This window comes from Danio rerio, chromosome 6, assembly GCF_049306965.1.
Source record: "Danio rerio strain Tuebingen ecotype United States chromosome 6, GRCz12tu, whole genome shotgun sequence".
NCBI lineage: Eukaryota > Metazoa > Chordata > Actinopteri > Cypriniformes > Danionidae > Danio > Danio rerio.
The window spans coordinates 42,116,017-42,134,251 of NC_133181.1; the positions used below are offsets into that span (position 1 = coordinate 42,116,017).

The 18,235-nt window shown below is 33.6% G+C and overlaps 1 protein-coding gene across 7 annotated transcripts in view; it reads right to left on the bottom strand.

The window, feature by feature from the left end:
* The window catches only part of dip2bb (disco-interacting protein 2 homolog Bb), a 74,768-nt gene that overhangs the window by 34,281 nt on the left and 22,252 nt on the right, over window positions 1-18,235 (bottom strand). For 2 of the 7 annotated variants that reach the window (XM_021471826.3, XM_021471823.3), the window contains exons 2-11: window positions 17,419-17,490; window positions 16,617-16,778; window positions 13,370-13,495; window positions 12,111-12,377; window positions 10,131-10,148; window positions 7,465-7,605; window positions 4,737-4,754; window positions 2,591-2,710; window positions 839-1,036; window positions 663-754 (exon numbers count right to left, since the gene is read on the bottom strand). In XM_021471826.3, coding sequence (XP_021327501.1) covers window positions 663-754; window positions 839-1,036; window positions 2,591-2,710; window positions 4,737-4,754; window positions 7,465-7,605; window positions 10,131-10,148; window positions 12,111-12,377; window positions 13,370-13,495; window positions 16,617-16,778; window positions 17,419-17,490 — 1,214 coding nt within the window. The remainder of the gene's footprint in view (window positions 1-662; window positions 755-838; window positions 1,037-2,590; window positions 2,711-4,736; window positions 4,755-7,464; window positions 7,606-10,130; window positions 10,149-12,110; window positions 12,378-13,369; window positions 13,496-16,616; window positions 16,779-17,418; window positions 17,491-18,235) is intronic. The other 5 variants (XM_021471827.3, XM_021471825.3, XM_073954378.1 and 2 more) reach the window with 3 other exon arrangements.

Sequence of the window (18,235 nt, forward strand, 5' to 3'; positions counted from 1 at the left end):
AGTTTATGTTAACTAATGTACTGTATTTGACTATTGACAAATAAAATCTGAAATGAAATGTATCATTACATCTAATGAAAAACTCATAAAATAAATTGAAAAATTATAAAGTAATAAAAACTGCTAAAATAACACTACAATAAAAAAATAAAGCTTAATAAAAATAACATTTAAAAGTATCAAGTATTACCAAATACATAGCATACATTTTAAAACCCAAATTCAAATGAAGACTTCAAACATATAAATAAAAGCTCATTTAAAATATTAATGACTAAAAATAAAAAAACTGTTAAAACTAAACTACAATAAAAATAAAGCTTAATTAATAAAAATAACATTTAAAACTATTAATCAAATCAAATCACTTTTATTGTCACATAATCAGCAGCACGTGTGCTAAGAGGAGTGAAAAGCTTAGTATCACTCATCATTAAAGTATCACTAAACACATAGCATGAATTTTAAAACCCAAATTAAAATTGAAATGTCGTTAAAATAAAAGCTCATTTAAAATATGAAAGACTACTTCAATAGCACATACACACTAAAATAACATTAGTATAAATACTCAAATGACTGAACCGTTTATACACCAGCAAAACATCGTCATGTAATAATCTAAACATGAATTATAGTTTTGTTTGTTTGTTTGTTTTTACTCTGTCTCCTGGTTTGAGGATCTGCTCATTTTTGGTGCCTAGTTTGTTGAGGAGCGTGTAGGCCAGCTTTACACTGCGACTCCACAGTTTCCCTGTCAATCACACACAATCACTCAGCTGTAAAACCAACGCCAGCATCTGCATTCAATCAGCATAAGTGTTTTGCTCCTTCTTACCAAACGTGAGTGTATAGAGTGGTTTTCCTGTAATGTCCAGAGCGGTGAGAGCAGGACTCTTGCCCTGTGTGGCTCCCCATCGCGCTAAAGCTGCCTGGAGGGCAGGAGGCCAGTTACTGACCACACCCAGCGGCTCACCCTTCACCGGGATGATCTGACGGCCTTCGGGCCTCGGGGTGTTCGGATCTGCCCGAGGAACTGAGGAGGACAAACACGTGGGTCAATGCTTTTGCAGCCAGACGACCAAACTTGAAGATGTGTTATTAATGTTGTTATAATATAATTAAATCCCCACTGAATTGCTGAAGGTAATAAGTTACATAACAAAAATAATTATAATAATAACATTGTAAATGCATATAATAATATTGATATTACTGAATTAAATGACTAAAATTAAATCCATAACACCATAACTACCAATACAATCACTACTATGACTAAAATTAGTTATTTTTATTTTATCAAATTACACAGATTATATGAGTAAACATGACTATAATATATTTGAGTAGTAAAATTCATAAAAATATAAATAAATGCATATAATAATAAAATTGTATAATATTGTTATTACTGAAGTAAATGATTAAAATTAAATCAATAACTGTATTTATTTTGAAAAAAGTAAGTTATTAAAGTAAAAATCATAATTATATTATAACTACTAATTCTACCCTTACTATGACTACTAAAATTAGTTATTAATATTTTACCAGTTATACAGATTATATGCATAAATGTCACAATATACATTTGAATAGTAAAAAATCATGAAAAATTTTGTAAATGCATACAATCATAAAATGGTCTTATATTGTTGATATTAAATTAAATGATTTTTTTTAATGTAAAATTTATAATAATAAAACTACTTATTCTACCCCTACTATGACTACTAATATAAATTTTAAATATTTTATCAAATGATACAGATTACATGTGTAAACTTCACAATAATAAAGTTCAACTTTAAAAATCATTAAAAATATAATTAAATGCATATAATAATAAAATTGTATAATATTCCTATTATTGAATTAAAATATTAATGTTAAGTTAAATCTATAACCAAAATTCTTTTGAAAAAAAAATTATTATTGTAAAAAACATTATAATATAACTACTTATAGAACCACTACTATGACTACTAAAATGTACTGTTTTTATTTTATCGAATGATACAGATTATATGTGTAAATATGACTATAATATACCTGAGTACTAAAATTCATAAAAATATAAATAAATGCATATAATAATACAATTGTATGATAATATTGTTTTTACTGAAGTAAATGATTAAAATTAAATCAATAACTGTATTTATTTAAAAAAAAGTTATTAATGGTAAAATCACAATAATATTATAACTGCAAATTCTACCCTTACTATGACTACTAAAATGAGTTATTAATATTAGATAAAATATTATTATTATTATTATTATAACTTTGTATAAACGTATGATTATTATTTTTATAAACCCTTAAAATTAATATTTATGCTTTGCTTTTAACTGTTAAACCACAGGGCTTTTATTTGGAAAGAATACAGCAGGGGAAATTCTCTTTTAAAATACTGGTCCTCTGCAGAGTTTTAACCATTTTCATTAAAAACATTTCAAATGCACAATCTAAGTTCTCTGGACATTGCTAGATTTATGAAAAAAGATGCATTTGTCACTCAATGATGGAGGATTTTAGGCACTGACAACAATTCTTAGCATTCTTTCAGAGCTGATGGACATACCTTCCACAATCTCCTCTTGGTCATCCATGAAGAACTCACTGAGCGGTGGCCGTTTGGGTCGTTTGAGTGTATTTAGAAGCTGCTGGATCTTAGTGGACACACGACTGGACACTGGAACACCTACACCAGCATTGGGGTCAGGCAGGGTGGGATGAGACAAACACACACTGGCACACACACACACACTCTTTCAACTGACCTGGGAGTTCATAAAACATGACTAGAGCGGAAGTACGAATGTATTTAAATGTATCAGACTCTCCTACAGTGGTATTTATCAGTCCTGGACCCAAGATGGCCAGCTATAGCAAAAAAATGCAAATAATTAAACCTAAAATCATACAAACACAACAAATCAAAAGTTTGAGGTCAGTAAGATTTAAAGCAAGGATTTATTAAATGTTGACGATAAAGACTTTTAGCGATACAAAAGTTTATTGTAAATAAAATGTGCTGTTACTGAACTTTTTCATTCATTTTCTTTTCAGCTTAGTCCCTTTATTAATCTGGGGTCGCCACAACGAAATAAACCGCAAACTTATCCAGCATCTGTTTTACGCAGCGGATGCCCTTCCAGCCACAACCCAACACTGGGAAACATCCAAACACAATTTGGCCAACTCAATTCACCTGTACCACATGTCTTTGGACTGTGGGGGAAACCGGAGCACCCGAAGGAAACCAATGAGAACGCAGGGAGAACATGTAAACTCCACACAGAAACGCCAACTGACCCAACCGAGGCTCGAACCAGCAATACTGAACATTTTATTTAATAATAATAATAATAATAATATTGATAATAATAATGATGATAATAATAATAATAATAATAATAATATTGATAATAATAATAATAATAATAATAACGATAATAATAATATTGATAATAATAATGATAATAATGATAATAGTAAAAATGATAATATTGTTAATAATAATAATAATAATAATAATAATAATAATAATTCCTTACATTTATTTAGCACTTTTTCTGGACACTCAAAGCGCTTCATTCTCCTCATTCACCACCAGTGGGCAACAGCCATATTGTACATACAACACACCAGCTTATTGGAGGAGAGAAGAGTGATGAAGCCAATTATAATATGAGGATGGTTAGGAGGCCATGATGGACAGAGACCAGTAGGCAAAATTTGGCCCTACTTACAAAATTAAACCCCTACTCTTCTTTCAAAGAACATCCAGGAATTTTTAATGACCACATAGAGTCAGGACCTTGATTTAATGTCTCATCTGAAAGACGGCACTTACTGAGCAGTATAGAGTCTCTTTCAATATACTGGGGCATTAGAACGCACACAGACTGCAGGTTGAGCGCCCCTGCTGGTCTCACTGACACCACTACCAGCAGCAACCTAGCTTTCAAATGTGGTCTCGCATCCAGATACTGACCGGGCACATCCCTGCTTAGCTTTAGCGGACTAACATGTGAGAGTTGCATAGAGCTAGCCGCCAGCAAATATGTACATATTTATTTGCATTGGAAAGTGTGATGATTTTTTTTATGACTTTTTATATATTTTTTACTTGATTTCAACCATTTTCAGTATTGATAATAACAGTAAATATTCCTTGAGCACCAATTTAGCATATTTCAATAATTTCTGAAAGATCAAGTGATGCTGAAAATTCAAATGAGTTTTAAAATATATTTATTTAAAAATCTATTTTTTAAATTTTTAAAAAGTGAAACGGTTTGATATACTGCATTTTCAATCAAATCAATACAGCCTTGATGAGCAAAATAAATCTTTCAGACTCCAAACATTTAACAGTTGTGCATTTTTAAGTTTTACACCAATGTTTTTTAGATTTCATATATATTAAAAAAATTAATAAATAAAGGAGTGAATAACTATAGATCATGGAAAAATCTGAATTATTAATTTAATGATCAGACTGGTTTATAAATAAGGCAACTTTGATGTGTTACAAAGTATCAGGCCTGAGTTAATACCACATGTAAGCAGAGATGGAGGGATGAGTGATCTATTAGTCTTTATTCCTAAAAGAAGTGCAGGGTTTCGCTTTGGTCCACACACTCTCTGTGTAACAAACACGAAATACAACCACGAACACACAGGATTAAAGGCTACCTATGGGACAAAAGACCAATCATTACCTCTGCCTACTCTTCTCACTGACAGAGAAAAGCAACATGACACAAGTGGATAAAAGGTAGAAAAGAAAAAAGAAACGGGATGCGATTAATGAAGCAATCCAACACAGCATTCAGTAAGACTTTATACATGTTTCTACTGAGATGTTAACACAAAGTTCTGAAGCATGAAAGTTATGAAAAGGACATACATTTTGAAAGTACAGTATGTATGTCTAATGCAGCACACTACAAACATATGTTTTCTTTTTAACTCCTGTGCACACACACACTCATTTGGTTGGTTTTGGTAGTTTATGAGGACACTCCATAAGCGTAATGTAATTTATAACGTAAACACTAGGGTTGCATGATACTGGAAAAATCTGCTATTGCCATATTTAGATTTCTGCAATATGTATTGTGACCTGAATATATTTTCAGCAGATAACTTGAAAAGCTCTGTTCGGAAAGAAGTTGTTCATTTAAAATGACTGGCAATGATTCTGTATGGTAGTGAATTGTGCAATAAATATTATTTAAAAAATAAAGCAAAGTTAGATATAAAAGAGCAAAGATAAAAGTGAAATAACCTGCGATTTTAGTTTTCTGGAGAATCTAACAGTATTCAGGTAGTAAACCTTAATAATCAAACGCAAAATTACACTGAACACAGTCTTAATTGTTTTACTAATTTCAAGAAAATGTATCTTTGCATCACATTGCAATACAGATGCTGAAAAGATATATTGTGCAGCCCTTGAGAAAACCTGCTAATTATTTTTACCCTACTATAACCCTACGCCTTAAGCCAGGGGTGTCCACACTCGGTCCTGGAGGGCCGGTGTCCTGCATAGTTTAGATCCAACGTCCTTCAACACGCCTCCCTGGAAGTTTCTAGTATGCATAGGAAGAGCTTGATTAGTTCAGGTGTGTTTAATTGGGGTTAGAACTAATATATGCAGGACACCGGCCTTCCAGGACCAAGTTTGGGAACCCCTACCTTAAACCAACCCCCGCAGAAAAAATTGTGACAAACTTTCAATGTCAAAAGACTCCTTAAAGTAATAGTTCACCCAAATAATATAAATTACCCTATACCTCTGGCTCTTGCATCCTAAATAACAATGTTGAGCAGTGACTTTTATTTTGAAGCTTTCTAAAAGCACATAAATCCATACCCAGAGTGTTAATGCATGTTTTATGAAGCAGATTGATGTGTTTTTGAAAAATATATAGTTCTCATTTTTAAATTATAAACTTAAATCACTGACTTGTTAAATGTTACGAATGTAAGTTATGCGCAACTGAAATATACGACATATGACACCTGAAATAAGACACATATGCATATAAACACAGCTCACAGGATTACCATCCATTCTGAACGTCTTTAGTTGTGCCTCCAGTTAGTTCATTAAATATCTAAAAGGTTTTTCTGTCGTTTCCTCATCCTTCCTTATGGCTTTTAAGCATAACAATTATACAGCATGGAAGAAGGTAGGCTAAAATGTACAACTACTTTGACTGTGTTCATTTTTAAAGAAGAAAGCCCTACACAGCTGAAGTCAGATTTATTAGCCCCCAGAATTTTTGGCCCCTTGTTTATTTTTTTCCCCAATTTCTGTTTAACACAGAGAAGATTTTTTCAACACATTTCTAAACATAATAATCTTAACAACTCATTTCTAATAACTGATTTCTTTTATCTTTACCATGATGTTAGTAAATGATATTTGACTAGATATTTTTCAAGACACTTCTATACAGATTAAAGGTACATTTAAGGCTTAACTAGATTAATTACGTTAACTAAGCAGGTTAGGGTAAATAGGAAAGTTATTGTATAACGATGGTTTGTTCTGTAGACTATCAAAAAAAGAAATAGCTTAAAGGGGCAAATAATTTTGACCCTAAAATGTTTTTTTTTAAGTGAAAAACTGCTTTTATTCTAGCTGGAATAAAACAAATAAGACTTTCTTAAGAAGAAAAAATATTACCAGGCATAATGTTAAAATGTCCTGGCTCTGTTAAACATCATTTGGGAAATATTTAAAAAAGAAAAAAAAATTGAAGGGAGGCTAATAATTCTGACTGCACATAAATAGCTTGATAGCTTGAATGTAAGTAAATTATTTAGTAACTTTCATTTTTATCAGGTAAACTATTCCTTTAAGTATGATTTTTAAAGCTCTGATGAAATTAAAATAAAGTTTTTTGGATGTTAGTATTAGTATTGTTAATTTTTAGGATATCTATAAGCTAGTGCGCACCAAAACAGTGACAAAATTTGGGTTTATTACGAGATATAAAACTCATATAAACATGTAAAGCTTGTAGTTTGTCAATGTCGCCTAAAGGAATCAACGGTTTTATTTACGTCACCTCATAATTTAGATCTTCATTAAATTGTGACCAATCAAATGCTCTCCGGTATCTGACATGCCCCTCCCCTTTAAGACTCTACATTTGATGTGATTGAGCTCAACCACTCTCACTGGCAGAGTGGTGATAAAACAAAAACACTATAGGCTGTTTTTTTTTAAAGGGGAGGAGCTACACTATGTCCCACTCTCTCTTCATTTTTCAGTTTAGAAATCATCAAACATCCACAAAAAGTGCATAATTCAAAGGTCTTCACAGGACCTGTCCACATAAACCACCTCAACTTTGTGATACCTCGGTCATACCAACGTCATTAAGCCAGTTTGTCTAAAACCAGTTAACACACACACACACTCTCTCTCAGTACCGTCTGCTGTCTCCATCATGCTGGAGCGGCTCTGTCCTCGACTCATGCCTCGCACCACAGCATTGGCCGGCAGATCCACACGAGAGCCTCTGGCCTGGGCTTGTGATGGCACTTCAGGAGGCCCGACTCCTCCAACTGGATCTGCTCCAAAAGAACACAGATTAATCACTCGAATCCCATCATCAAATCTTTAAAGGGGTCATGAACTGTCAAATCAAAATTCCCTTGACGACATCATAATACCAGTAGGCATTTTACTTCTGAGCCTACAATCTGGCATGACTATTCATACTGTGTGTTTAGATGATGAGATCCAAACAGGACAGGAATAGTCTATTACTTACAAATGATGTTTTTGGATGTATAATTGGTTCATGACCGCTTTACGCCAGCTTGTTCAACAAAAAAAATCGGTTTAATGTCATCTAAATGGTATAATTGACTCTCATTTAAGATTTAGGTAGCCTTAGTCTCTAAGAGTTGTTTGTTTATTAGGCAAAAGATTCAGTACAACCTATAGAAAAGACTTAAAATATAAATGATATTCTTCAAAGTTTCATCTTTTTCCAAGATGATAAAATATTAAATTTTTCTACAAAAGTATTAAGCAGCACAACTGTTTTAAACTGAATGATATGAAATGTTTATTTAACACTAAATCAGGATATTACACTGATTTCAGAAGGATCATGTGGCACTCAAGACTGAAATAATGGTTCATTGGTTCAATGGTTTCTTCAATAATATTTCTCAACTTTGCTGTCAAACACACTATTGATTGTGTGCAACGAACAACTGTATAAGTCCAAAAGAAAATGGAATAACCATGCGACATTAATTGTATGTGTGAACTTTCTATGCACAAACAATTTGGGGATATTTTCGCATGACCATGAGTCTGCATTTTAAACAAATGTGGGTATACATGAGATCAAAACAAATACATTGAGGTTTAAACCACTGTGTGAGTAGAGATTTGTCTAAAACGTCTTTTTGCAAGCTTGTTCATTTTAATCTCAAGGTCAATGGAAGACAGCTGATGTCTTCAGCTGATGTGTGGATGAAATTTGACTAGCAAACATCATCCCCAATGAGGACAAGACGTTTTTTGCTTTGTTGCTTTTAATAAAAAACTAATTATTCTATTTAAAATGCCATACATTTCATTATGATATTCAAGCAATAAATGCCTGGATTTATTAAATTACTAAATTAACTTAAATAGACGAGTATTCCTGTAAATATTTCTAATATATTAGCCTAAAATAACAAAATGAAATGTTCAAATATTGCAATAGGGCTGTCTGTTTCATTTATACCATTTGCAGAAATATCCTTCTTGACACAGTAGTGTAATTAAAGACAGATCTTTAACCTATTCAATATACTACTATTTGATAAAGAATTTCACTTTTTTTCCCTAAAATGGACTAAATAAAAGCCCATTATACATCAAGCATGAAGTGCCATGCCACAGCATGCCTTTTAGAATTCGAACCTTTGTGTAACCCACCGGTCCTACTGCATGGTCTGAGCTGGGATCGAACCAGCGATTTTTTTTATGGGAGTCGGTTGCTTCATCAAGAAAACTAAAGACCATGGCCTTTAGGGCTAGAGCACCTTTTAACGTCAGAGCAGTGAGGTTTACCTGCATAGGACTTCGCTCTCTTGCCTCCATTACACTCATCCCCCTAAACCTCATTCCCATCCCGGACGAGCCCCCACATGTAACACACCATGCTTACTCTACCCATCCCATTCTGAGCTGGGATCGAAACGACGATTCATTGTATGGAAGTTGGTTGCTATAACAAGGAGGCTAAAGACCATGGCCTCTACCGTCTGTCATTAGAGTACCATTTGAAGTCAGAATATTGAGGTTTAACTGCATAGCACTTTAGCTGGCCTCCATTACACTCACCCCCCTAAACCTCACTCCCATCCCGGACAAGTCCCCACGTGTAACCCACCATGCTTACTGCACCTATCCCATTCTGAACTGGGTTCGAACCTGGTGATTCTTTGTATGTAAGTGTGTTGCTCTAACAAGAGGCTACAGACAATGGCCTCTAGCATCTTTGAGGTCAGAGGAGTGAGGTTTACCTGCAAAGCACTTCGCTAGCTGGCCTCCATTACAACTGTTTTCTATGAGGGTACCCATGCCGACATCACCATTGCGCATCTATTAGCATAACTTAGCAATGTATAAAAATCAATGTCAAATTAGGTATTGGCCTGCACTCAACTGCTTCTGGTGTCCAACTTTTACTAGGCTTTACCAAGCTTAAGACTGCACCAAGCTGTATTTTTTGTGTGCATCTTTACACCCCTACTGTCTACAGTTTTTGCCTACACCTGTTGACATGTTACACACACTCAGGGTATATGTTATATGCAGGAAAACACACTCTATAAATAAACAGTCTGGGATCAGATGTGGATTAAGGTATGGATGATCAGTCCTGAACCACATTACAAGCTCAACCGCATCACTATAAAGCTTTAGTCATTTTTCTTCAGCTTGTATGGATGGACCAATCATTCATATGCTTTAAACACAAAGGTGGAGCAGAGGATTGATGCTGGGGCATGTGATAATATTCATAAATCACAGCAAATCTTAGACACACAGGGCAAGGTGAAAGATTATTAACACTCAGTTTTACCTCTTCCTATCCTTCGCACTGACAGTCACAAATGATGAACAGAAAATAAACATATGGCAGAAAAAAAAACATAAAAGATAAAGAATTAAGCAAAGAATGCACTTGCAAAAAATGTCTGGTTAAGCAATAATTAAAAAGGAAAACTTGAAACCAAATTTTACAAATGAATAAATGTGTATTCACATGTCCCATGATGCTGTGCATAAATTATGGGTGTAACACAGTTTAAGGAAGTTTAATGCTGGGCCGTGACAGTCCTGTAATCGATGTTTGATGTGTTTACACTCTAAAAAATGTTGGGGTTTTTCAACCCAGTTCTGGCTGTAATATGGACTAACCCAACTGCTGGGTTAAATTTTTTAATTAAAATTTGTAATTAATATCATTTTATTTTAATCAAATTAATAGGTCTAAATTTAACCCAATGTTTTGGTTAGGGCTGGGCAATAAATCGAAAAGTAATTGAAATCAATATTCAGAAACTATAATCAATCTAAATTTTCAAGGTCGATTTTTCCGATTACTTTCCCCATCGCGTGTGAAGTTACGTAACCTCACTCTATTAAGGCTGATTTATATGGTCCGGCACAGCCACATATGATCTCTGGTCAAGTAGGACGATGGATCCATTCTTGAGCCTAGCTTTGCACTTCGTTGATGATGATTGGAAGCTGCACCAGACATGCCTTGAGGGGGCATATATTCCATTACATTCAAATTTTTCTTTACATTAAAATATTTGTTTACCGAAGATGCAAGAAATGCACTGTTCTATATTATTTACAGGATATACAATAGTTATTTTATTTAGAAGAGATACTACTTTATTTTCTTAATATGAAAAACATTGAAAATAATTTATTTTGTTACATTACAATTTTATAAGAAAATTTTGACTGTTTTAGGCAATGTGGGTTTTAATTTCAGTTGTTCAATGCTAATGTTCAATAAATAATCATAGATAGTAGATAGTGTGTGTTTCCTTCAATTATTTTAAAATCAAGTAATGCAACCTTCATTTAAAAAAATAGAATAATTAATTAATCATTCATTAAACGTTATCGAGTTAGAATGTTCAATTAACTGAGATTTTGGTGAAATTTAGGCCAAATCGCCCAGCCCTAGTATGGGTTAGTCCATAATTGGCCCAATTTGGGTTTAAATAACCAAGCATTTCTTATTGGATGCAATTAGGGCATCAGTGTGTGGACGTCAAATGTACGTCAAAGTTTTGACATCAAATAAACCTGCATTTTTGACATGTTGTTTTGGCATGCAATGTGGTGCCATTTTTCTCCACACAGTTAATACATCTAATTTTTAAAGGCTACCTTGCAGGCACACAATGTCATAAGAAGTTAATTTTAGGTCAGATTTAGGTTGTGACCTGAGGTGACCAAAATTCAATGTCTAGCCTGTGTCTTAGGTAATTTTTACGTCCAATAACGACATCAAATTATGTTAATATTTGGTTGACTTTGGGTTATGTTGGAAAGTGACCAAATTCCAACGTTGACCCAGCATCTTACATTAACGTCATAAAGACATCAAATACTGACATTTATTCGTCAGGTATAGCAATCAAAATCTTAAGTGTTACCAATAAAATGTTAGCAATGATTGTTGACATTTAGTTCTGATGTCTACCTGATTTTCATTTCCAAACAAAATGCAACGTCCCCACGATGTTGGGGTACAACTTTAATTTGACGTCATGCAGACGTTGTGTGCCTGCTGGGTACTAGGATGAACAAAATCAAAAATAAAACACAAAGTGCAATATACTTTTCACCCAAATATCACTGAGCATATGGATTATTTGTGTTAACACAGTCTTATGTTTTACACAGAAATCATTTCTTTTAGTATTATCGAATTGAACTTCCAAACTGAAAGTGTGACCCATAATTGGAAACCCAGCAGTCATGTGCATAAAAATGATATACAGTGATAAAGATGTTAGGGTCAAGCATGGCTCACCAATGCGTGTCTGGGCGAAGGCCTCTGCCAGGGCGGAGGGTTGCGAGTGTGAGTGTGGCGGGTGGGCAGGAGCGGGTGGAGGTGGCAGCTGCTGGGACTGAGGCTGAGGGTTCTGGGTGGGTCGAGATTCGCCATGTGAGAGCGTAGAGGAGGCAGAGGAGGAGGTGGAAGAGCCGTGCAGAGAGCTGTTAATCCAAGTGTCTGAGGACTGCTGAGGGCCTGCACTTTCACTGGACACCGCCTCATCATCAGACGAAGAGGACGAGTCTGACAGAGAGCAAAATTTTTTAGTTATTACTGGAGGAAAATTATTGAAACACAATCACAGTTTTCCTCCAAGCAATGCTAAATGTGGTCATCACAATACTAAAATATTAAGCTAATGTTTGATATCATTATCAGTAATGATTGAGTCACATTTTACACTAAGGTTTCATTAGATAATGTTTACAAACATGAACTAATTATGAACAATGCATATACAAATTATTAATCATAGTTCAACATTTAGTCATGCTTTATTAAAATACAAATTCATGCTTGTTAACAATAGTTAATGCACCATGAGGTAACAAACCAACAATGAGTGACATCATTTTCATTAACTAACGTAAACAAATACTGTAATGAATGTATCGTTCATTGTTTGTTCATGTTAGCAAATACAATAACAAATATTAAATAACACAACCTTATTGTAAAGTGTTACCAATGATTGTTGCTACCAGTTTAATATACTAAAAATTATATATTTTCTTAATTTAATTGTATGTACTATTTAAGATTTAGTTAGGCTTAAATGTAATTGTTAATGTATAAACATGAAATATAAACACATACAAATATAAACAAATAAAAAAAACATATAACAATAAAGTAAATAATTAAAATTATTATTTTCTTATTCATTAAATTAATTAAATAATTAAATAAATGAATAAAATGTAATAATTAAATTGAAATAAATTTGTTTATTATTAATATATGCATACTTAATTCTATAATTTGGTTATTATTAATATATGCATACTTAATTCTATAGAAAATATGGAATACATAATAAAGATAAAATAAAAATGTTTTTAATTTTATAATAAAATATTAACATGTACATTAACAATGACAAAATAATTTTAAAAATTTAATAAAAATAAGATTGCTGTTAATCATATGATTTAGTGGTGTAGTTCTGTAAGTTTATCTGTATTTGTGGAGTATATTACAAGTGTAAAGGTTTATTTGGTGCTTCTATATATTACCTGGTGGAGTGCAGTTGTCAATTGGGGATTGCACATATGTGGAGCGACGTTTAGTTGGCATTGGCAGTGCCATCTTTTCCTCTTTATGCTTGGCCAGCGCTGCCTGAACTGCCTCCGTGTGGATATCTGACAAAAATAAACAAGAAAAAACAGATCGTTTTATCCTAGGAACTCTGCAGTTAGTGAGATGTTAGCAGTTACTACAGGGTTAAATGCTTTGCTTTAGAGTGGAAGACTAACTGGAATCCCATTAACATTGACTTCACCTCCATTAAAATCAGTACCCTTTCATCATAAGAAAAGCTTCTTAACCAGTAGCAGTCACCAGCCAGAGTTCTATTAAAGGAATAGTATTTAACAGAACTCACTATTAATGTTGTTATATATAATACTGCACTATTCTGTTATACTATAATAGTACTCACTATTTAGTCACCCTCAAGTGTTTCTAAACCTTTATGAGTTTCTTTTTATGTTAAACACAAAAAAAGATATTTTGAAGAATGTTGGAAAATGGTAACAATTGACTCTCAGTCAAGAAAACTAACACATTCAATAGAAGTCAATGGTTACCAGTTTGTACTTTTTTCTAAATATCTTTTTTTGTGTTCAAGTGTGAGCAAATGATGACAGAATGTTGAGTTTTGGGTAAACTTTCCCTTTGATGTTTTTATAATAAGGCCATGAAAATAAATGAGGGTGTGAAATGAACTGACTGAATCCACAGGACTGCTCTGACAACAGCAGGACAGTAAAATATAGAATCACATCGGAGGCAAGCAACCGAACAAACAACCTACAACCAAATAAGTAAGCTGCCATCGTTCTCTTACCACAAAGCAGCAGAAATCCACAGTGACACATTTCATTAAGGCGACCATTTTGTCCATGTACGACTGCCATGGCAGATGACTAAACAGTTCTTACAAGGATGTGGTCAGAGAACAGGCAAATATTACCATCTGCAGACACTCTGTAATCCTTGCAGCCCATAAATCTCAAGCAAAAAGCAAATTAACCCAGTTTTTAAGGTGAAGTGTGCTATTTATTTCTGTACTGGTTTTAAATGCTAAAACCACCAGAAGTAAACAACATGAAGACTGACTTCTCAAAGTAACGAAAGGACTGTTAAACTTTATAAACATTGCAGTCTGTCTGATCAATCCTGCATATAAACTTGCAGCTTCTAGCATTCATTTGAGACTCCCTGTTTGTCCGATCAATGAAAGAACGAGGCCTGTATATTTTTTTGAGATGCACCAAAATTTTAGCTTCCAAACGTTTCAGCTGAAACAGAAATGTATTTATTTGACAGAAAAAAAATGAATACACTTAATTGTTTAAGAATAAACACAATAAAATTTTAAAAACAAATCCTGTTTCCGTTTTGGTCCTTAATGTAATGTACAGATAGTAGACTACTTCCGGTAACAGGTACACAGACACTGCATTATAACTACAATACATAAATTATAACTTTATTTGTAACTTTCTACAGTCACAAATAGCCATTAAACATACAGCAAAATCCATTAAAACACTAGTCTGCTTAAAAGGGACCTATTATTATAAGATGTTAACTAAGTCTCTGACGACCCTAGAGTGTGAATGTGAAGTTTTAGCTCATCATACCCCAAAAAAAATGTTTTATAACTCTTTGAAACTGCAACTTTTAGGTTTTGATCTAAACTGTGCCATTTTGGCGACTGTTGCTTTAAATTCAAACGAGATGCTTTTTTCAAAAGAGGGCAGAGCTATAAATGTGTCAGTATAAAGCGGCAGATTTAAAACAGGACTAAAATTATCTCTGTAAAAAACAGAAAAAGTCAATAATGTCAAAAGAAGTGTCTCAAAAAAAGGTACTCTGAGACTACAGTGTTAATTTTCACATCCTAAAACTCATTACTTATGATGTCTCCTAATTACTGACATTTTTTTCAGCATGTATGGTGCAAAAATTCTAATGGTGGATGGCCGCTTCTCACTCAGGGCTGTCTATACTAATGAGGGAGAAATCGTCATTAATGGGCGGGGCTTTCCCCTTCTGAAGACACATACAAAGGGAGAATGTCAATGAATGTGTTTATACAGGCTGTTTTTCTGAAGTGTGAATATAAAAAATAGAATTAGTAAAATGTATTTTATAAAACTGGATAACAGAAAAAGCCCCTTCAATATCACGTTGGAGTTGTTCTTGAATATGTTTATTTATTTATTATTTAAAAAGCAGTTTTTAATTTTTTAAAATTTATTTTAAGGTCAAAATTATTAGCCCCTTTAAGCACATTTTTTTTCGATAGTCTAGAGAACAAACTATCATTATACAATGACTTGCCTCATTATCCTAACCTGCCTAGTTAACCTAATTAACCTAGTTAAGCCCTTAAATGTCACTATAAGCTGTATAGAAGTGTCTTGAAAAAGATCTAGTGAAATATTATTTACTGTCATCATGGCAAAGATAAAATAAATCAGTTATTAGAAATGAGTTATTAAACTATTATGATTAGAAATGTGCTGTTTCCATTTCTTGTTTGTCTTGTGTCTATTAAACAGAGACTGGGGAAAAAATAAACAGGGGGGCCAATTCTGTCTTCAACTGTATAGCTGCCCTTTTTTTTCTTTTTTCTTTTTCTCAGAGTGTGCTTTATTTTCCTATCCTGTGTGCTTTGTTTATTTATTTTGATCTTTGTAAATGTTGAAAATTCACAAATATTAAATATTATAATATTATAAAAAATTACAGTCATTGCCTAGTGATATGAAAAAAGCAGCGCACTTCGGTGTGCCTCAGGTTCTTAGATAGAAAAAAGGTGTTCGGTGTGATTGGCCCCCTACATATGCATTATTATTCGCAATCTTATGTACCACTTTTAATTTTAATGTCTTCAAATCTATGTTATAGATACCCAATCAAGGCACTTCAAATGGGAAACCTCAACACTACTAAAATGATGAACCCCTAGAACAAACCTTATAAATGTTTTTCTGTGATTTTTGAATTTTGCTCAGCCATCCATGAGAAAAATCAGACATCCAGGAGATGTATGCACATTAAAAATGACAAAACACCAACCATAATCTAAGTAACTAAAAAAAAAAGTTTTTAAATAATGTTTGGTTTCAATTTTTGGCAATAATGGTGCGGCACTAATATCAAAATTCTGTGGCAAATACACAGCACTTTATTTACATGAGACAAAAACTTTAAGAACACATAAACAAAGCATGTAATGTGTCATCTAACCTGATCGGTAGCGCTCATCTCTAGTGCCGCCGCTCCGGTGTGGTCTCCGAGTGCGCCGATGACGAGAAGAGGAGGACGACGAGTTTGACGGGCCGGGTTCAGGAGCAGAGGCGGAGCTTGGACCAGGAGACTGCTCATCATAGGCTGGAGGCGGAGCCAAATCTGCAGAGTCAATAATAGTGTGTGAATATCCAAATGTGCGGTTGTTGCTATAAGGGATATAGCTCATTCTGGAAGTTTATTTATATTAATTATTAAATTACCAATAAAATGTTTTTTTATTAAAGTCTACCCCTACCCCAACCCAACACCTACCCCTCACAATACAGTAAAATTAGAAATTATTGCTGTACAGTGTCACAAAAATGATAATATACTGATGTGAGAGCTGCAGCTATATCCTTCCACACTTAAGTACCCAAATTTGCAGACACTTTCAATCAATGCAGTAGACAGATGATAGAAACGGGAAAGAGATGAGAAGAGGAGTCTCCACTTATATCTCTTTATCATAATAAAGACTTCAGACCAACAATCATCATTATATACTATATTCCCTTATTACAGTGATTGACAGTTAATTAAGTGTTTTTTCATGTTGCAGTCCTATGGATGAGCAGTAGAGGGCAGAGCAGAGGGACTCTGGAACCCCTTCAGCCTCAAGAGGAACAGCATGAGAAGATGTTTCATAACCACATTATCATATGAGTCAGTGGAGGACTCGGCAAAACAAGGAGAGAGAGATAATATGGCAGAAGGAAAGATGGAGGGAAGAGGGTTTAGATGCTTCTGTAGTCTTTACCTTGCGCTTGGGCCAAGTAGGGCGCTAAAACTTTTGCCCTCTTCTTCTCGTATCCCTTTTGTGTGATGTCACCTGAAAAAAAGGAGAGAATGTGATTAGTTCAAAAGCACAAACAGTATGAATTGAACACATCTTGTCTTTGTAGAGACTTTTCTGGTGAAATGTTTAAAAATGCAATGCCTAAAAATGAATTAGATGATAAATCATTACATTAAACAAAAGAAAAAGATCAAAGTTACTGTGTTTTTTAATCCATATACAATGAGGAGCGTTAATAAAATCTTTCAAAAACATTTAAAAAGTTCTTGTTGATTCGACATTTTTGAATGGTAATTCAACGTAATCCAGAGAATATTTCTTGTTTTACCGTATATTTACTGTAGTCTTGGTGAGCATGAGGCAACATAAACTATCCAAAACATGACATTTTGAAATGATTTTACATAGGGCTTCACGATGTTGTAAAAATCCGACATTGCGATATTTTGTTTTTCTGCAATATATATTGCGATATCAATACAGCTTCATCACATGGCTTGAATAGCTCTATTTGGGGAAAAAAATCAATTAATTTAGAATAGGGTGGGAATGATGTCTAAAAAATAATAAATAAATTGCAAGCAAGAAAAATTACAACAGAGAGAAAAAGTAAAATAAACAGTGCTTTATGGTTCTTTAGAGATTCAAACAGTATCCAGGTACAGAAATTGAATAATGTAAAATAACACTGAATCTTTACTGTATTAATAACTCAGTAACATTATTCTTCATTAATGTAACAAATGTACATTATGGTGGTACGGTCACTTTCGCTTCA